This window comes from Paroedura picta, chromosome 3 (genome assembly GCF_049243985.1).
Source record: "Paroedura picta isolate Pp20150507F chromosome 3, Ppicta_v3.0, whole genome shotgun sequence".
Taxonomy (NCBI): domain Eukaryota; kingdom Metazoa; phylum Chordata; class Lepidosauria; order Squamata; family Gekkonidae; genus Paroedura; species Paroedura picta.
Window position 1 is genome coordinate 118846316 of NC_135371.1, and position 21662 is coordinate 118867977.

The 21662-nt window shown below is 44.0% G+C and overlaps 1 protein-coding gene across 1 annotated transcript in view; it reads left to right on the forward strand.

The window, feature by feature from the left end:
• The window catches only part of PCP2 (Purkinje cell protein 2), a 30338-nt gene that overhangs the window by 4268 nt on the left and 4408 nt on the right, over positions 1-21662 (forward strand). Inside the window, exons 2-3 of the mRNA XM_077327407.1 lie at positions 15927-16050; positions 17615-17778. Of these exons, the coding sequence (XP_077183522.1) occupies positions 15927-16050; positions 17615-17778 (288 nt within the window). The remainder of the gene's footprint in view (positions 1-15926; positions 16051-17614; positions 17779-21662) is intronic.

Consider the following 21662-nt stretch of genomic DNA (forward strand, 5'->3'; position numbering starts at 1 on the left):
AATATCCTGGAGTGGATATAAGCCTCAATATTTCAAAAACAACTATGAGTAAATGTACAGATCTTTGCTCTTTGCGAAATAACTCTGCCTCGTGCCTCCAATGCTGTAACAAAGAAGTCTTTCCTGAATGGCCAGGGAGTCATTTCAAAGTCTTCCTGATTCTCGGTTGCAAGGCTTCCCTTAAAGTGTGCTCCAGAAGCCCTAATTTCTCTCAGCAGAAATTTGCCTCTTGGTTTTTTCCCCCCTCCTCTGCTGTCTCTAATCCTCTCCACCTCCCAACCCAATCAAGAAAAGAAAGAAAGAGACTCATACTGTGCTTGGCACCACTCCCAGTTCTGAGCTTTCCCAATTGAGTGCAGAACACTTTCTGTTTCAGTTGGGGGAGGGGGGGAATAGGTGAAGACCTGAGTTCAAATCGATCTGAATTCAGCAGGATCCACAACGGAATAAACCAAGTAAGTGCAGAATCAGCCTCGGTCTCATTTCTTCTAAAATGGGAATGAGACCTGAAATTGGAAACAAGTTTTTGATGGATACCCAGGATATAGTAAACCTTCAATTTGAGCAAGTAGGGATGTGTTCAGATAAAATGTAGAGAGGTTGATTACTGGTCACCTGGAATCTTTCCATCCACATATGAGAAAATAGCAGTCAATTTGCAGTGGCATTTTTATTGTATCAAAAATTAATTTGAGAATTAGAAATTATCCAGTCCATGAGTTCTGGAGTATTCTTCAGAGCTTTGTTACAGCCTATCCACCCTCGAGTACATCAGATCCCTCTTAGTTGTCTCCAATCTGGGTCCTTTCTGACTACAATAAATCAAGGAATAAAAAACACAGCACCATACATGAGGCTGTCATATAGCAGGCAGGGTTTCTGCAAAGCATTCAAGAGCCACAGTAAGGTGACATTCCATTCTGCCTTTGAGTATCCTGGCAAACTTAGTGGCACAGATGTTTGTCTGAAGAAGTAGAACAAAGTTTGAGTCCAGTGGCACCTTTACAGCCAACAAAGTTTGATTCAAGGTACTAGCTTCAAAGCCCATTCCTAAGAATGGGCCTTGAAAGGGTCTCCCCCCTGGCCCCTGGCCAGGCAGCTTAAGGTGGCCTTGGGCAGCAGCTCACAGCCAAATTAAGTGGGGCGGGCGGGGGCTGGGCAGCTCATTAGCATGCCAAGAGGCCCTCGTTAGCAGGCCCTCCACCACAATCCTTTGCCCAGGGCCTCTCCTCTTACCTGCTGCTGGCTTCAGGCACTGAGGCGTCTGAGAGCAAAGAGGCTAGAGTTCAGGGACGGAGGGCGGGAGCTGCAGGGGCAAGGCCAATCAGAGCAAAACTCACTGCACCCTGATTGGCCCTATTACAATTTGGAAAGCCAGACACGTCCCACCCCCTAAACTGTTTCATAAATATATAGAAGAACAATGGATAAGGATAAGCTTTTGTCGCACGTATCTGACAAAGTGTGCATTCACACAAAACCTTGTACTTTGAATAAAACACACAAAGAAGTAAATAAGTTGCCCAGCAACTGTTCACACATTCCACACTTTGGCATCCCTTCTCACTGTTGTCCTCCTGAAGATGCCAGCCACAGTTACTGATGAAGTGTCAGGGACTAAAATTATTAGTCTGGAAAACTCAGAACAGCCAGTATCAAATCTTCTGTTGAAAAATCAGTTCAGTATTTGCTACTACTGAACAGGATGTGAATCAAAGAGGTGGGTGTTCATCAGGCATCCCTCGTAAGGAACAAGCAAAGCAAGTTTTTGTTAAGAATAGTTAAGCCATGGGACAGGCTCCCGAGATATGAGAAATCAGACAACCTTTAGTGGTCACTTTAATACTCAAAGTCTGTGGTTGTAAAAGTGTCACAGCAGAGCCAAATCTATTATCCTACTGCCAGACATAGTGCATACCCTTGTATACATGCAAGCTATCTAATCACGGTGCATTTCCTTTCTTTCTGCAGCAGGATGACCAGAGTACACTGTTAGAAAGGCCAACCCAGATGAGATTAATGCCTTAATTCCTAACACTTGCTGGCTTTGCTCCAGTGCTGGTATTCCCCCCTCCCCTTCCCCCTGTAGTCCTGCCACTTCCTCTGCAGTTTAGCCTCAATCCTTTCTGCATCAGCTTAAGCCTGCCAGTTCTTGATTGCTGATTTCCAGCAGGCTGCTTTGCTCTTTGCCCTTTCTGTCTTCTAATGGTACCCTCCGTTTCCTATGCAACCCAAACATGCCTTGAGGTTTCTATTATGTTTGCAGGAGGGAAGGCCTACTTGGAACATGCAATATCCAGGCATAGTGCTGTACATTCACGGTGATTATGTGTGCCATTTGCCACGTAGGCCTGAAAAATGATCATTGTTTTACTCCTTGTTTTCACCTTTCTCCATTTCCCATGATATCTATAATGGAGTTTGGTCTTATATATTTCCCAAGACCCAAATTTGCTTCAGGATCTCCTCATACTTTGAAACACCTCTGTTAGTAGCTCCTCCATATTTCACCCTTTACTCAGTCAGGGCAGGAAACATTTCAGAGGAAGCAGGTAACAGGGACTACAGAGATCCCATATTTCCTGAACTTTGGTGTTAGGCCTACTTCTTAAGCACCAATCTGCAGAGTTGGCTAGCATGGTTGTAGTGGTTAAAGAGCAGTGGCCTCTAATTTGGAGAACCAGGGCTGATGCTGCACTTACTTTGTTTATTCCGTTGTGTATCCTGCTGAATCCAAAACAATTTGAACTCGGGTCTTCCTCTATCCCCCCTCCCCCCCATGGAAACAGAAAAGTGTTCTGCACATGATTAGGGAAGCTCAGAAGGGGGATCCAAGCACAGGAGGAGCCTATTTCTTTCTTTTCTTGAAGGGGGGGGAGAGGATTGGAGACCGCAGAGGAGGGAGAAAAAAAACCAAGAGGCAAATCTCTACCAAGAGAAGTTAGGGCTTCTGGAGCTTCTGCCAAGAGAAGTTAGGGCTTCTGGAGCTTCTGCCAAGAGAAGTTAGGGCTTCTGGAGCTTCTGTCAAGAGAAGTTAGGGCTTCAGGAGCTTCTGCCAAGAGAAGTTAGGGCTTCCCCTTTAAAGCAAGTTTGCAGCCTGGGAATGAGGAAGCCTTTGAACTGAAGCCTTGGCCAATCAGGGCTTCTCCTCCAGCAAGTTCGGAACAAGAAGAGAGTTCTGCATGCTTTCTCATGCCGATTTTTCAAATATTGAGGGAAAAGGCAGGGTCATTCCAGACCAATGATGCTTGTTGCAGAGGGAAAATTTAAATTGGACAAAATCAAAATGGAAATCGCATTCAGTGGAGACAGCAGGGACTGAATTGATCTGGGATTGGAATAAAAGCTCCGTGCAGATTCAGCCCAGGTTTGATTCCCCACTCCTTCTCCACATGCAGCCAGCTGGGTGATCTTGGGCCAGTCACAGTTCTCTCGAGAGATCTTTCTGCCCCACCTACCTCATAGGGGACATCTGCTGTGAGGAGAGAAAGGGAAAGGTATTTGGATAGTAAGTTTCTTTAGGACTCGTTTTAATAATGAAAAGCAAGGTATAAAAACAACTTATTATTTTATTTATTGGATTTATTCCCCATCACTCCCATCGTGCCGGCTCATAGTGGGTTACAAAAAGATTTAAAAGCCCACAATAAGCTACTATTAAACCCAATAAAAATTAACATTAACAAGTACAACAAAAATGGTGGTAAAAACAAGCCCTCCCCCACTGCAAAATGGCTCCCCCCACCAGGGCAACAAGGCAACACCTGCTGGCCACCACTGATAGAACAAGCATGGTGGGGTGTCTTCCCAGGGGCCTCAGCCATAGACATTCTGCACACATAGGATAATGCACTTTCAATGTGCTTTGGCAGCTGGATTTTCCTGCGCAGAACAGGAAAATCTACTTCTAACGTGCATTGAAAGTGCATTATCTATCGTGTGCAGAATAGATCTTGGTGGAAGAGCTCTGTCTTGCAGGCCCTGTGAAACGCCAAAAGCTCCTGCAGGGCCCCGTAGCTCTTCCAGGAGCTCATTCCACCAGGTAGGGGCCAGGACCGAAAAGGCCCTGGCCTGCGTTGATGCCAGGCAAGCTTCTTTGGGGCCAGGAACAACCAATAAGTTGGGACCCTCAGAGCTATTGGAGTTTTTCATGCTTCTGACTTTGCTATTGATTACGAAATTACAGCCAGAGGTCCCAGTCATTCTGTAAAGTCATTCTGTAAAGAAAGTCAGGACAAGCCTCAACTGCTTTCCTTTTTCCACCTCTTTCCTCTGTGCATCAGAGGCCTTTATAGTGAGAGAAGTGAAGATAAGGGCTGCAGCCTCAAACTGCAAGTTAATTCTTTGTAAACACTGATGCTAAAATCAGGTGGACATAGTTGTCAAGTCTTTTGTCCATTCATTTTAGATACCCAAAGAACAATTGTAATATTGACCTGCCAATTCTTCTGTTTTGGCCTGGCACGCCATGTCTGGCATTCACACAGACAGCTTTATATTTGCCATATGGATTTTATTTCCTGGCACACTTAACTGTGAAGTACTACAGAGACCCCCTCAAATTGTTTCAGAGAATCAGGAAAGAATGGTGAATTCAATTGTCCCTTTTCTTTGGAGTGTGAAAAGTTAAGCTGAGTGTATTAAGATAAGAGAGGGTTGGTTTCTCAAATCAATTCTTCAGGGCTAAGAAGGTAGGCTTAAAGAGATTACACAGCTACTACAGTGTTTTGGGGAATGACAACAGAAGTTATCTTCCACAAACCTGTACATATAGCAGGGATCTCCCCACTACCTGTGTAGGCAATGCAGTGAAGACATTACAGTACATTATGAGAGAACAAGATAAAATTGAACCAGGTGGCAATAAACTTTCAAACATTAGACCTAAAAAAAATTCAAGACAAGGAAAGGTAAATGTATTGTAATCAATCCTAGATCTAAGGAGTCAGCCCCCAAACCCAGCACTTCAGACTTTCAAACATTACCAGATTGTGTAAAGCCATAGCAGCTCTCCAATAAGTAACACCAATTCTTGCACATATTGCCTTTCAAAATATCTTTAACACTTTGCTCTACTATATAATTTTGAAAAGCCCTCCTGGGCGGAGACTATCCTGGCCCTGTCTGGGTCCTGCAAGCATCTGGATTGGGCTGGCCCCACTGGCACCTGCCCCCCAACAGCCCAACCAGCCCAATTAGGCTGTGTCTCCCACCCCTAACTGTCACATCCAACAACTCTGTGCACTTTGCCTCAGATCACTGACAGAGCTGGCAGGTGCTTGATGAGTATTCTCCCTCCCCCTCCCCCCCTTCAGGCCTGCTGTGAAGGAAGCCTCTAACAGCCCCTGACTGAGGCCAGGAAGGCGTTTCCAAGAGCAACATAGGGGAATCTGTGGGCATGGGTGTGCTTTCCTTTTGAGAGGGGGGGAAGCTTTCCACTTCTGCCAAACAGTTGGCTGACAGGAAGGCCACAGAAAAGCCTTTTCTTACTTAAAATACTGCTCTGGCCAGCCTCACTGTTGGAGGGAAGAGGCAGCCAAGCAACTCCCTGTAGATTTTATGCCTACAGGGTTGTTGTGCAGGTGAAACTGGAAGCTGTTGCAGAGGTTCTTTTGCCTCCTGTTTCATCTGCACAACAACCCTGTGCAGTAGGCCTCAAGTGATTCAACTCCACAACAACCTGTGTGGGAGACCTTAAATGTTTCTTCTCCTCAACCATATCCAAACTCCGTAGGAGCCCTTTCTGTCTGGACAGCTGATCTTTATACTCTGCAGATGAGCTGTAATTCCAAGAGCTCTCCAGGCCCACCTCAAGGTTGGCTACCCTTGAGTTGGAAATATTCCTGGAGGTTTGGAGATGGGACTTCAAAATCATACAATGCCTCAGAGTCCAGCCTCCAAAGTAGCCATTTTTGCCTGCAGAACTGAACATTATAATTATAATCTAGAGATGACCAGGCATCTAGAGACAATGGTAGAGGCTTGCAGACTGAGGTGGAGTGGTGCAGGTGTGTCCCTCCAGCCCTTACCAGCAGCTGTTTGTATTTTGGGGCACAGATAGACAGACAGAGCAGCATCCATCCTGCAAGTCTGGAAAGTGCAGGAAGATCTAAATAAAGAATATTTACAGCCTGAAACTGTAAATAGTGAACAGGTAAATGGCTGGAGAAACATGGAAACTGAAGTGGCTTTTCTGAATCTTGACGTGGTAAATAAAAAACAATATTCGCCAGGAAGGTCCTATGCCATCAAAGGCATAAATGGCCCAGAATTTCAAGTGGAGTTATCTTTAAAGCTTTAAAGACAGTGATCCACTTTTATTAGGCAACAATTTGGCCTTGCAGACAACAACAGGGACTGCAGTTGCCAGCAGTAGGCTTCAGACTTCAGAAGGGCAGACATCACCAGCCAAGCAACAGACTGTGCTAGCCAAGGGGTGCTTGGGGTCATGTGCATTCCTTTTGAAGGGATGCATGTGAGGGGGGAGAGCTTTCCCATCAGCCAAACTGCCTGGAGATGAGCTGTACTTTCAGGGGATTCTCAGACCCCACCTGGAAGCTGGCATCCCTAAACCTCAGTGGGATACAATGCTACACAGTCACCCCTCCAAAGCAGCCACTTTTGCCTGAGGAGCTGACCTTTATAGTCTGGAGATAAGCAGCAATTCCAGGAGATCTCCAGGACCCACCTGGAGGTTGGCTGTCCCTGGTCTGAACATATTCCTTGAGGTCTGGAAGTGGGGCCTCAAAAGTGTCTAATGCCCCTGCAGCCACCTAGCACCCCCTGACCTATTTCAGGTCAAGAAAACATTGCAGAGAGGAGGTAAGGTTGCCAGATTGGTGTAGGTTTATGTTCTGAAATTCCACACTACCTAGGTATGCATAAACCTGACTAGGGTCAACACTGCTATGCACAGAAAGACCTCTTCTTAGGGTTGCCAGCTTCAAAGTGAGGCACTTAAGCTTCACCAAATGATGAGCTAGCACTCTCTTGGCCCTACCTCCCTCATGGGGAGTCTGTTATGGGGAGAGGAAGGGAAGGTAAACTGCTTTGAGACACCTGAGGCCTGATGGGTGACTGGGACACTCCCAGTTCTCTCAGACCTCTCACAGCCCCACATCCCTCACAGGCCGTCTATTGTGGGGAGAGGAAGGGAAAAGGTTTTTGTAAACCATTTTGAGACTCCTTTGGGTAGTAAACAGCAGGGTACAAAAATCCAGCTCTTCTTCTTCTAAGGAGCAACCGTGAAAGAGGGATGTGGGCGCATAACATTTTATCAACAGTAAAAAAATGGAGACAGAAGGAGCAGGGTGAACACCTGTGTACTGTGACTACCCCATGTGCATCAGGGCAGGGGGACATTTTGGTGTCTGTGGCCTAATTCACACAAGAAGGGAAATGAAGTTGAACGCAGAACTGGGAGGAATTGGTTGCTATGTAATCTCCCCCTAAGAAGAGTCTCCAGTCTGTTTTTCCCTTCACATATCTGAAGACATGGCTCTGGTAAGCTCATCTGTAACCACTATGCCACTATTCCCAAAGGTCAGTCCTCTCCCACACTCAATGAACATTCCAAACCACAAGTTCCTGACACCCCTCTCTCCACACCCATGCCCTCATTTGTCACCACACCTCCACCTCCACAACCATACCCACAACACAAACATTCAACCCCATGCCCTTACAGACTGGACAACTCCTCCCCTTCCTCTTCCTACCACCAAGCTCTGTCTATCTTAATCACTCTCTTCCTTTCTACCTCCCTCTCTCTTTGCTATTTCCCCCCTCCTCCCCTGCTAGTGCCTATTGTATCAGCTACAACAGGATTTAATTCTAGTTATAATTGGCTGAACTGGTGTTACAGTACAGAATGGTAGTAAAAACTTGCTCAGGGGACAAAGCTATCAGGATATTTCTCTAAAGGAAAAGCATTGTTTTTATTATGGAACCTTACCTGGGACCTAGGAACAGGAATCCCCTTCTGGGCAGACAAAGGAATAGGAAAAAGCTAAGTCCTAGAAGGGAGAGAAACTGGGGCAGCGTTTCCTGGGAGAAGACAGCATGGCCAATGTAGAAAAATAAAACTTGAAAAGAATAGATGATAAAATATTTGAAACCCTTTCACATGGTCACTCAGACTGCTCAGTTTTGAATTGTTCTTGATTGTTATTTGTTGTAATGCAGAATTTTTAAAAGGTGTGTGTCTAGTTGATACAAGAGTGTATATACACACATGCATGTGAATATGTTCACAAATGTGTTTAATGGTATGATGTAAGATCATTTTCTGGAGAATGACCTTTTGCATCTGGTTTGTATATATGTGTTTGCATGTATGAAAGACATTTTAATGCTATCCTTTTCCAAAAGTGTTCCTTAAACGTCTAGGGCAGGAAGGGCAAGATTATTCTACATATGACATCTCACCCTAGGCTGTATTTTTGACCCCTCATTTTTATTTTAGACTTTTAATTTCTAGGCTTCCCCTCCCTGTAAGCAGGCTTAGGGCAGCTCACAACATATAACATCACATTTAAAACATAATACAATTTAAAATTGACATCTCCGTTTCCTTCCATAACCCCCACTGTCTCATCCAATGCTCTTTTTAATCCTGGTGAAATTCACAGGTGTGGGGGGATATCAGTCTGTGGATGGAGCTAAGAAAGAGGACACATGCAATGGGCAAGGCAGGGGGAAGCCCATTTTGCACTTAACAGTAATAGTTCAAGCTCACAGAGCTTACTCATAAGGTAGTGTGGGATGCATTTAGGTAGGGAATACTCATTTTGAATAAATTTAAAAAAAATCTAAACCAGGTTTGATATACTTAAAGCTCAGGAGAATCCTTTCCTTCTGTGAGTCACAAAGCAGAGAACAAGTACATGGCCAGTTTTTAGGGGGAAACCAACAGCAGTAAATTAGCTGGTTAACCAGATTAAAGTCCACTGCTCTTAATCACCACACTGCCTTGAATGCAACTGGGGATAAGGATTTGGGAATCTTATGGCTTCAACCTTCATGAAAGCACTTGTTAAGAAAGAAGGTAGAGAAGTATACAAAACATCCTGGCCTAGGTTGGTCTTTCAAGACCAGAGGTGTATCCCTGGTATGGCAGTTATGGCACTTGCCCTGGGCACTGTATGATGGAGGCTCTGCTGAGTCACCTGCCTGGCCCATTGAGAGGCTCTTCCAGCACTGCCTGCCAGCCCTTTAGTCCTGTGTGTATACGTGAAGCTGTCTGTCTGCCTGGAGTGACATATGCTGACTTTCCTCATATCTGGGCAGGCTATGCTCCCTCCTTGCAACCTGCCTTGGCTTCCCCAGCCTGCCAGGTTCTAGAGAGGACAGCATAGGAATATCCAGTGATGTCCTGGCCTGGATTCCACCATACCCTCATCTCACCATACCCTCACCTCCCCTTCCTTGCTCATCACAAGCCATTGATTCATCCAGGCTTGCCTAAGTACCTACCACAATCAATTCAGTAAGCTATGCCATGCCACCACCACCCCACTCACCCTCCCTTTAGTGGCCCGCCGAGGCTTCAGCAGGCCGCTCCAGGCAGCCCCCCTTCCTACCCTCCCCCCTTGGCCACAAAGGCCTGGTACGGCATGCCCAAGTCTCAGGGGCTGCTTTTGCAGCCCACTGAGACTTGAGCAGGCTGCACCAGGCCTTTGCAGCCCGGGGAGGGGCAGGTGGGAACTCCCCCCCCCCAAGAGCCCCAAGAGGGAAAAATGTTTCCATACAACACATATTCAACAGTCTACAGCATTAAAATGAGATACAAGTTGTCACAGATTTTACTGGATTAAATTTTTTTATGTGTGAAACAACAAGTCTCAAGATGTACCAAAGGCTACTCAGATAAGAGCTGTCACACATATCTGTTTCCACAATGCCACCATTTTGTTATTTTTCTCTTTTCCCCTCCATCACGTAAACACAAGTCCAGCTTCTTTCTGCAAGCATGTTTGCCTGGTGCTGAGGTGGAATTGAGGGGGAGAATTCACCAGGTTATGTGACACCATAGAGTCACCCTCCAAAGTTGCCATTTTGTCATGTGGAACTGATCTCTATAGACTAAAGAGAACTACAAGCCTTACATGGAGGATGATAAACCTATCTGCTAGTCATATGTGGCCAAGGAACAGAAGTCAGACATTCTTAAGTCGGGTTTAGAACCAAACCAGTTGCTCCTTTAGGGCAGGAGCAGTTGGCACTAGAAGGAAGGTAGCCTCCTTAAACTCAGATTATCATAATCTGAATTTGGCCTTGGATTGGAAAATGGACTCTGTTCACACAGACACACACATATAGGAAAACATGTCCTCCTAAACACTCATGGCAACAAGTCTACAACCAAATTATACCCTAGTCAAAACGAAGGCAGGTAATGAACTCAAATGGAATTTCCCCAAGCCTTGTCACAGATTTCGAAAATGTCTGTTTGGCTCTAGGCAGAAACAATAAACCGTATTTTCTATATACACTTTTCTCATATTTAGAAAAATTAAGTTGAAGCTGTCATATCATGACCAAATGTACACGTTTGCTACTGGCACTAAATTTACCCAGCACTGTTACCTAGCTCCTTAATCAAGATGCGTTTTGGGGGGAAGGGAGCTGTGCTGAGCCACTTTAGCTTTGCACCAGGGCTGAGCCTTCCAAAGACTATGGGGGACAAGTCCAAAACAAGACCCTGTGCCATTGCTCCAGGAGCTTGTCTGGAACCTGGCCACCAGGTGTCTACAAGACAGTGCCCATTGTCTACTGTACAACCAGTGACTGGAATCAAGCCTTCAGTTAGTTGGTGTCCACTTACTGGCCTCACTAAGGTGGCTTGGCTAGAGAACAAACTCAGCCCTGCACAAACAAGGTACAAATATATGTGTGAGTAGAAACTATGCCAGCTGCTCTTGAGTTTCATTCCATTGGTCAGAATTTGAACACTGGGGTTTACAGCCTTACATCCAGATGCCACAAAATGGGTATACCTTGGATATACAACCTATACCCTTAAAAAAAAGAGTATAAATTACATTGTTGTAGTCACATATTAGCCCCAAGTATGGCTTCTAGTAATTTATTTTATGTATTTGTTCAATTTATTACCCACTGTTCTAGAAAAATCATCTTGTAGCGGGTTACAGCATAAAAGTAAACCTCAACAAGATAAACTCAAACTTTGGAGTCCAGTGGCACCTTTAAGACCAACAAAGTTTTATTCAAAGTATAAGCTTTTGTCACATGTATCTGACAAAGTGCGCATGCACACAAAGCCTTGTACTTTGATTTAAATACACCAAGAAGTAAATAAGATGCCCAGCAACTGTTCACACATTCCACACTTTGGCATGGAGAGATTCCCATCTTGCTGTTGTTCTCCTTCTGAAGATGCCAGCCACAGTTACTGATGAAGTGTCAGAGACTAAAATTATTAGATGCGGCCCCACAGCCTGGAAAACTCAGAACAGCCAGTATCAAACCTTCTGTTGAAAAGTCAGTTCAGTATTTGCTTCTACTGAACAGGATGTGAATCAAAGAGGTGGGTGTTCATCAGGCATCCCTCGTAAGGAACAAGCAAGTTCTTGTTAAGAATAGTTAAGCCATGGGACAGGCTCCCATGAGAAAATCAGACAACCTTTGTTGGTCTTAAACATGCCACTGGACTCAAATTTTGTTCTTCAAGTAAGTATGTGGAGACAGGGCTCATCCATGTGCTTGCTCTTATACTCACTTGCTTCATGCACTAAAACCATCTTATAGTTCCTTTAATATCTTGAAGCTGAATACCATCTTATCATTTTAATCCAAAATCCAAAGTGATCTGAGAACAGAGAGACAGGCTTTGCAGGATTGAAGGAGTTTTTCATTTGACTATATAGTCTTTAAAAAAAAGACCATTAAAATGATTGTGAATAAGAACTTGCAATAAGAGAAAATAGGGCTTTCAAATCTGATATGGGAAGACCTACACTAAGCAGGAGTATCTAAAATTCAGAGATGGGGATGAGTTGCTCTCTGTGTGTACTAACAAATTTTAGGGTCTCCTTTTTTCGTTTGAGCATTTTTGTTGCAGAGGCAGCTTCCCACATAAATTTCCTGTCCAGATATCATTTCTGCGTGGAATATTGGTGAACCCCACATTTGTGTCATAACATATGATGGAACACACACGCCTGTTTCCCCCTGCTGACATGCATCGGAAAGCCCCAATTAGATGTGGGTTTCCATTATAGGTACACATGATGAAAGATATCCATGTGCATTTAATGCTCAAGTCAGTAAACATGCAATGTTCTATACTGAAGATATAGCCATGCAAGAAATTTGCCTCAATATGGAAAGGATTCCTTGGATAGTAGTATGATAAGAATTGAGGGACACAGCCCTTTACAGAAGCCTTTTGAGGAGGCACTGTTGATCTAGTTATGATGTTAACATCTGAACCAAATTTTCAGTTCCAGTTATATATGTCCGCTTCCATTAGGCAAGCTGAGGTAGCCCACTTCCGAAGATTGATTTCGGCTCATTATTAAAGTATCAACAATATTGTTTTGTTTATTACTTTATTTTTCTTGTCAAAGGGGGCACTAATAGTATTTTCTGCCTCACAATCTGTGTGAGTCATGCCTGAGTACCAAATCAGCTATACTTTAGTGCTACAGAAATTATACTAATTCCAAAGGAATGCTGTGCATTTCCATAATAAAGACAGTCCACCCCCCCTGCTCCAGCTGTTTTTAGATTTTCTGTCCCATTAGCTCTCCAAAACCAGCTTCTACAATATGTCTCTTCATCCTTATTTCTCCGTAACTCATCACTTAAGAGAACGAGAGTCTGATTGGATTTTCTTCCCATTTGTTTCATTCTGGCATGCCCAGCAGTCAGCGAACAAAGCCAAAACATCCTCAGATCCATGGAAGCCTCTCAACCCCATCTACTGTAGCTCAAAATCACAGGTGTAGATGCCAGATATTTTCTTAGCATTTCCTTCTTTTCCTGAGAACATAAAATCAAAGCTCCAAAAGATAACTAGCAAAAAAGCTTTGAGTTTTTAAAAAACATTATTGAGTTATTGTTCTCTGCTAGAACTGGTCTAGTGATTTATGTGTGTGAACCATGGGCTAGGAAGTCCCTAGTTAAAATACTATATCAGGCACAAGGTCACTAGATAACTAGGCAAATCACTAGTCCTTTTCATACACCCGAAGTGTATAAATGGAATACAGATGGAGGTTCTGCTCCTGACCGATGCATGCTTGCTATATGGTCTGAATAGAGCCATTATCTATGATCAGGAAGCCCTGAGTTTCCATCCACCCTGACATTTGTTTGTTTGTTTTGGATTTTTATACCACCCTTCCATACAGCTCTGGGCGGTTTACATATAACATCATGGGGTAATTACATAGAACACTGCAACACATAACAATCGTAACATGTCAACCAGAATAATATTTAAACAGGAACATTGAGACAGCTTTGGGTTGGTCAGATTATTCGGTCATGGGAGGGGGTGTCTGGGGGGGGGTAGTAGGTGTTTTTGGGCTGGTCAGCCTCAAGTAGATGCCTGGTGGAAGAGCTCCATTTTGCAGGCCCTGCGAAATTGTGAGAGTTTGGACAGGGCCCTGATCTCTTCAGGGAGCTCGTTCCACCAGGTGGGGAACAGGATTGAGAAGGCTCTGGCCCTTGGGAGCCAGCTGAGTTGTTGGAGTATAGGCCGGATGTGGGATCTCCATGGTTTATTTATGAGAATCCTGGCCGTGGCGTTCTGCACCAGTTGTAGCTTCCGAATCAAGGATAAGGCCAGAAACCTGACTGGGATGGGTCAAGGACTAAAGTTTCATCCAGGAATGCTGATATTTGGCTCACAGCAGCCCTTTCAAGAAACTTCCCCAGAAACGCTAGATGTGAGACAGGGTGGTAGTTGTCAAACTCCTGTGGAGCCAAGGATGGTTTTTTGAGCAACAGGTATACCACTGCCTCTTTTAATCCCTCCGGGAATTCTCCCGTTGAGAGGGAGAATCGTTCTACATATGGTAAACAAATGTAGATAATTTTTAAAAATGGTAAGAAACTCAAGAGAATTTAAAGTGTGTTAAATAAGAATAAAAGATTTTAAAAACAAAAAAAAGACTACTTGTAACTAAAGTGTACAGTACGATAGCGAAAATAGATAAAACAACATGAATGAGTCCAAACCAGTTATCGAAATCTATTTTCTGGATGCAGGACAACCAAACTGAATATAGTACATTTAGGCATTTGCCTTTTAAGAGATAATTTAATTAAGAAATAAAAGTGTGGACCTGCTGTACTTGCCGGGGGAGGGGGGAATCCCACAGAACCTTTCTCACCAGGAGCATCACAAGTCCTGGGCTGCACCAGTGGAGGCAGTAGGCCCAGCATGGTTCTCAGACTGCACCACTGGTGACAGCATGTCCAGTGGGGCCCTTGGACAGTGCTGCCACCACTGTTGGACTCAGTGCACCTCCCTGTCCCCCAGCCTAGGCCCAGCACAGCGCCTGAGCTCTGGCAATCAATGACAGAGGTATTTTACATTGGGGGAAATTTAAACACACACACCCATGCACTTTTTAAAGATTTCAGATTTTTCTGCTAACTTGGGCAGGGTCACTCAAGTTTACAGAAAAATCTGCTTAGTAGGACTTCAGTCTGTGGATTGTATCCACAGATAGGGGGCACATTTGATAAATAGTATCTAGATGTTTCTTTTTCCCAGTTCTCTCCTGGTTATCTGGAGACATTAACGTTTTTCAGAATCTAGTATTAAAAATTCCAGTTATAATAATTATATGTAGTGTAATGTCCTGGAATTTTTTAATGGAAGTTCTTCAGAAGCGAGACGTGTGTACACCCCTATGTCGAATTGCCATTTTTCAACAATAATTCTCCAGAGTTTAACGTTTTGGCATAGCCATAAGAATGCTACTAGTGCCCTACCTGGCCCCAGAACACCTAGCCACTGTGATCCATGCAACAGTTACCTCCAGACTCGATTACTGCAAGTCACTCTACATGGGCCTACCCTCGTCCCTGCTGTTTGGTGTAGTGGTTAGGAATGCGGACTTCTAATCTGGCATGCCAGGTTCGATTCTGCGCTCCCCCACATGCAGCCAGCTGGGTGACCTTGAGCTCGCCACGGCACTGATAAAATTGTTCTGACCGGGCAGTGATATCAGGGCTCTCTCAGCCTCACCCACCCCACAGGGTGTCTGTTGTGGGGAGAGGAATAGGAAGGCCATTGTAAGCCACTTTGAGCCTCCTTCGGGTAGGGAAAAGTGGCATATAAGAACCAACTCTTCTTCTTCTTCTTCTCCAGAAATTACAGCTGGTCCAAAACGCAGCTGCCTGGGTTCTCACACGATCTTGTAACACCAACCAGTTGAGCATCCCTGTTTGGCCTTGACCTCCTGCCTGGTGAAATGAGCACCCCAGAGAGATCAGGGCCCTGATGGAACTAGCTACTGTTCACAGAGCCTGCAAGATGGAGCTCTTCTGCTGGGCCCATGGATGAGGCCAATTGGGACCTATATCTTCTCCCCTGTCCCTCTAACCCTTCGACCCCTCTTATTTCATTGTTGTATTGCAATGCTGTAAATACTGTGTATCACTGACTCTGATAGCTTTTTAAAGTGTAATTTTAAATTTTAAACTAATCTATTTTATATTGTGATGGAATGTAACGTGACTATGATGTTTGCTGCCCTGAAATGATGAATCCGAGAGAGGCCAGTATATAAATCAAATAAATAAATATATAGAAATGGAGGCTCTAGTCACATCTCACAACAGTTGTAGATCATGAATAGGGCTTTCCACCCAGTCTTACTCTCCTTTGTCCACATATTCATTTTACACACTTAAACTTGTCTCCAATTTTTATTTTTCCATTTCAGACTGGCTCCCCAGAACAGGAAGGATTCTTTGATCTGCTTACCCATGTACAGAGCGGGCGTATGGATGAGCAACGATGTGACATTCAGATCGTACACAGCAAGAACAGCCCAGACCCTGAGAATAGTGAGTGACCTTGAGAACAGTGAGTTCAACGGGGGGGGGGGGGGAGTTCAAGAACTGCTTGTTTGGAGACTGCATGGCCGGCAAGAGCTAGCAAAGCTTTTGACTCTGCCTACCTCCTCCCACCTTCCCCACTAGCAGAGGTCCACCTAGATTATTTGCCAGCTCTGAATATAATCTGTAGGATTCTCAGCTAAACATAGAATTTTGACATTGCTTGCTCGGTAAGAATCACAAGCTTGATTCTTAACAAAAACAACTTCCTGTGTCAGAATCCACAGAGCAATCTTATGCAAATAAAAGAATTACTTGAGATCATATACTAATGGAATATTATCCAATTTTGTGAAATTTTAATTATAGAAAGCTAATAGCTCATGAGAAAGGCGGGGTTAGAGGAGTCACAAATTGGGATCAAGATTGCAGGGAGAAATATCAACAACCTCAGATATGCAGATGATACCACTCTAATGGCAGAAAGCGAAGAGGAACTAAAGAGCCTCTTGATGCGGGTGAAGGAGGAGAGTGCAAAAGTTGGCTTGAAGCTCAACATCAAGAAAATTAAGATCATGGCATCCGACCCTCTCCATTCCTGGCGAATGGATGGGGAAGAAATGGAGATAGTGACAGAATTTATTTTCCTGGGCTCCAAGATCACTGCAGATGGGGACTGCAGCAAAGAAATTAAAAGACGCTTGCTCCTGGGGAGGAAAGCTATGGCAAATCTAGACAATATCCTAAAAAGTAGAGACATCACCCTGCCAACAAAAGTGCATTTAGTCAAGGCTATGGTATTCCCAGTTGCAATGTATGGCTGTGAAAGTTGGACCATAAGGAAGGCCGAGCGTCAAAGAATTGAGGCTTTTGAACTCTGGTGCTGGAGAAGACTCTTGCAAGTCCCTTGGACTGCAAGGCGAACAAACTGATCAGTCCTAGAGGAGGTCAGCCCTGCCTGCTCCTCAGAAGGCCAGATCCTGAAGATGAAACTCAAATACTTTGGCCACCTCATGAGAAGGAAGAACTCCCTGGAGAAGAGCCTAATGCTGGGAGCGATCGAGAGCAAAAGAAGAAGCGAACGACAGAGAATGAGGGGGCTGGATGGAGTCACTGAAGCAGTAGGTGCAAACTTAAATGGACTCCGGGGAATGGTAGAGGACAGGAAGGCCCGGAGGATCATTGTCACGATGGGTCGGACACGACTTCGCACCTAACAACAACAAATAGCGCTAAATGGGGCACAGGAACATTTGGAGCTACATAGGGATGCCAATCCTGAAGTGGGACCTAGGGATCCCCTGGAATTATAATTCCTTTCTAGACTACAGGGATCAGTTCCCCCAGACAAAAAGGCTGCTTTGGAGGGTGGAGTCCACAGCATTATACTTCACTTAGGTCCCTCCCCGCCCCAAATCCTGCCCACCCCCAGCTCCACCACCTAAGTCTCCAGGCATCTCCCAACTCAGAGACTGGGACATATACAAATTCTGATGCCAAGAAAAGGAATGGCAACATTATTGCTGAATTACCCCTGTGTATTTTCCTCTCCTGACCTATGTTCCTTGGACAGGTGACAGCCCCAGCACACCACCAGAGATGGACCATTTAATGGAAATGCTGGTAAACACACAGAGCCGGCGGATGGACGATCAACGTGCCACCTTTAACTACCTCCCAGGCTTCCAGAATGTTGAAAACAATGCCAGCAGCAAACCAACTTCTGGAGACATCAAGGTGAGAGCAATTGAGAGAATGTCTGGGTGAGGGAGACATTAGTTTACCTATGTAGTTCAATGAGATGTCTAGTGTACCACACATCAGGGTGTGATATAGACCCAGCCTGTTTCCATACATCCATGCCACCACAACTGAAAACAGAAGCTTAAGGGGTGAACACCCAGGCCTTGTAATTTACATACTAATGTCATTTTTCCTCATGGCATGCTTTTTAAAAGGTGGTTGAAGCATTACAAAAATATAAAAAGCCTCTCATTGGCAAGTTGCTCAAAGATCACTAAGGCTGGGCACATACATTTAAAACAAATTAAACAGACTGATTTACCAAGGACAATAGCAAGGTAAGTGTGCACAATCAAGGGCAATGATGCCTATGTATAATCTTCAGTGTTCTACAAACAACAACAAAACCTGTCTGCTTAAAAAAGCAGAATTATTTCATCTGGGCAGCCACCATTTTGTTGACACAGCATGCCAAAGAATCCTAAACTGTCTCCTGCAGCCCCAGCCTCTCAGCAGACCTTTGTGCCTACATGCTATGATTGCATACATACTATCATTTACTCTGGAACCACCATGATTTATTCATGCAAGCCAGACAACAGTGTAATCAGCTTATTGTATTGCAGTGTTTTCTGTGTTGCTTTCATGTCTCTTTCCACCGTCCCACCCCCCTCCTGGCCCAATTTTGGGGCAATTTCCCCCCACTGGCTATCTATACGTAACATGTCAAAGCTCCGTTGAGGCATTTCTTCTGTACATTCTTCTTGCCTGTGCCTGACATGACATTCTTTAACAGATCATTTTTTTCATTTTTGCAGCAAAAGTGGATTATTCAGTATTTGGTTTTCATAGTTGCACAAGCCCAAAACTGGAATAATACATAATAAAAACAGGTACACCTTGTAGGCAAAGGGAAATTAGAGAAAAAAACAGGTACACCTTGTAGGCAAAGTCTTTCTTGTCTTGTTTTAAATTTATTTTACATTATATTTATAATCTATCCTCCTGACATGGATTACAATTATGCTTACTTAACTATATCCTCTTCACTTGTGGTGCCCACAATACCCCATTTAGGAATGGATTTTTACCACATTCTATTTTGTGCATTTTATTTACATTGTAAGCTGCCTTGAGTTCTGTAAGGTCGACAGACAGCTAATTAATATCTTTAACAAATAATCAGTTCATTTATGCAGCAGAGAGAGATTTAATAACTGCATGTCTCTTTGGATACAAAGTGTATTATTTTTTTTCATCATCTAATTGTATGTTACTTAGTTAATTAACCACTTCTGCTGCAAAGTAGAAAGGAGTAATTAAAGTCCTCTTCATTTCTGGCAAAGGAACTGATAAAAGATCTATTCGTAAATATAAGGGCACTAAGACTGAAAGGAAGTAATTAGTTAGGCAATTAACATTGAGCTGTTGAAGCAGTAGAGGAGTTATTCTCTTAACAAGACTTAAACCCTGCCAGCACTGCAAGAGCTGCTAAGCTCATGAGCTTCAGCAGCAGCCAGGATGGGTGTCAGTTCACCAGTTTGCCTTCTTGCTGCTAGCTGGCAATTGTGCAGGGGGAGACAGTGGTGAACTGCTGCTGTATTATGTACTGCATAGCCAGGGGATCCTAGGATTATCTGGCAGCCAGGCAAGAGATGGTTGGAGGTGGTTTGCCACTGCCTGCCTCTGCATCATGACCCTCATATTCCTGGAGGTCTCCCATCCAAGTACTAACCAGGGTCGCCCCAGCTTAGTTTCCAGTTTCTGATGAAATCAGGTTTGCCTGGGCTATCCAGGTCAGGACTACCAATACTGGGCAAGATCTCCATTCCTGACTAGTAGCTGCTGCAAGGATACTACAGGTAGTAGAGGAGGGGAGCTTGGAAGAAGAGGAAGAGGGTGGTCACTAACTCCCTTTTCTCTGGAAGTGAAGGGTATTGGTCTGAGGATATGGGGGTCAAGCCTGGTGGATGGGCAGGACTCTAACTCCCCCCAACACCTATCAGCAGCAGTACTGGCCAGATCTAAATTAAGTCCCCTTGCAACATCACTGTACAGGTTGGGTTGCGGGGTTTTTTTTAATGTTTCCTGTGTGGAAAATCACTTTTCAGCAGCACAAAATCATAATGAGGAATCTCTTTTTGCTATTTCCTGAAGCACTAAGAAGGGCTTCAGCTGGTTCACAAGCATCTCCAAGTGGTTTCTCAGAGATTACAATTCCCTAAACGGTTATCATGTCATTAATTTATTAATTCTATGTGCAAAAAAAAATGGCTTCTTGTTCTCCTCGTTCATCCACATCACGAAAAAACAGGAGGTTCTGAATAAATATCCTAAAAGAAAAACAGAGAATTTGTCCCAGGCCATCAAAATCAGTTAATATATTTATACAATCTCTATTTTAATGATAAATGAAACAACCTAACGAACTCTTGATTTTGTTCCATTTTCAAAGTAGACCTTTAATCAGTGGTTGTTTCCTCCTATGATTTTGAAACTTATCCTAGAATTTTTCAATATTTCAACCAACTCAAAGTTGTAATCAAAATTCTATGCATATAATACTGGCCTTCAGCTTGCAGGTACAGGAGAGCTTTGTCCAGATGCTACTGCCCTCAGACCAGGAAATGAAGGCTGATGGCCAACTGGTTTGCCTACAACTGAACTGAATTTGAAACCTAAACTCTCAGATGCACCTAAACACTACATGTACATAGTTTCCTGAAAATTGCCACATAATTTATTTTAAAGGGAAACGTCTAACTTCCATGAAAACACCTTTAAAAGGAGAAGGCAGTGCCTACTACTAGGCATGGTTTGGGGATCCTGAGCTGATTTCTCATGTCTGTCACAAGCCCATTAATTCCCTCCTTTTCCTGTTTCTACACCTTTTCGCATGTGTCATGAGTACCACTGCCTTACTTCAAGGTAGTACAGTGATGCTGAAGTCTCGTTTCTAATATTCATGGGTCGGGATAAGCGTCAGAAACTACAGTTCATGATGAATTTTGGCCAGTTTGTGCTTTGCAAATTGAGTTTGTGGCCACACTAAATTTTCAAGCCATTTGGGGAGGTTCATGCCAGTTCCTGAACTGAGACATTTCCAGACAGGCTGTCTCTAGTGCTCAATCAAAATATTTATAGGACTTCAAACCAGCAACTTGGAGAGCATGTAGAAAAGGCATCCCCTGCAACTTTGCAATCTGTAGCTTGCACAGGATCCTTTCTATACATTCCTGAACCTACATTATTTTGACAGGTGCAGGTTCAGGAGATTCAAGGGGGCATAGAATGGATTCTGTGCAAACTAGAGACACCAAACTCACAGGGATTCTTCAGTTAACTGTCTTCTACCTGCCCTATGAGTTTGGTGAGGAATATCCAAGTTACCACCCACCAAAGGAGGTGCCCCGAGGAAAATGCTTTAGGGAAACTGACAGACAGACACCTTCTTTGGCAGACCAATCCACACCAAACACGGAGGGCAGGTAGAATAGGGCCAGCTGGAGATCCCTGGCACATTTGGTTTCTCTAGGAAACCTCGGGGTCATTCAACCATCTTACCTCACTTCAACCATTTAATGAGGTAGCTAAAAATCTATCGCAGTTCATGTCATGAAACGAACCATGTTTTCCCAAGTTTGTGCCCATTCCTACTCATGGGACATTTTCATATGCAAGACATGCTGCTTATCTACTTTCCCTCCCAGATTAATTGCTGCCTAGGTGGGGGGTGGTTTCAATCAGCAAAGTGGCACAGAGATTAAAAGCTGATGCACATGCACATACACATATGTCGATCACGTATCTCCATCATAATGTGTAGGTCAAGACCTCAAGTCAGCTTCTTTTTAAATTGACACCTAAAATCAATGTAG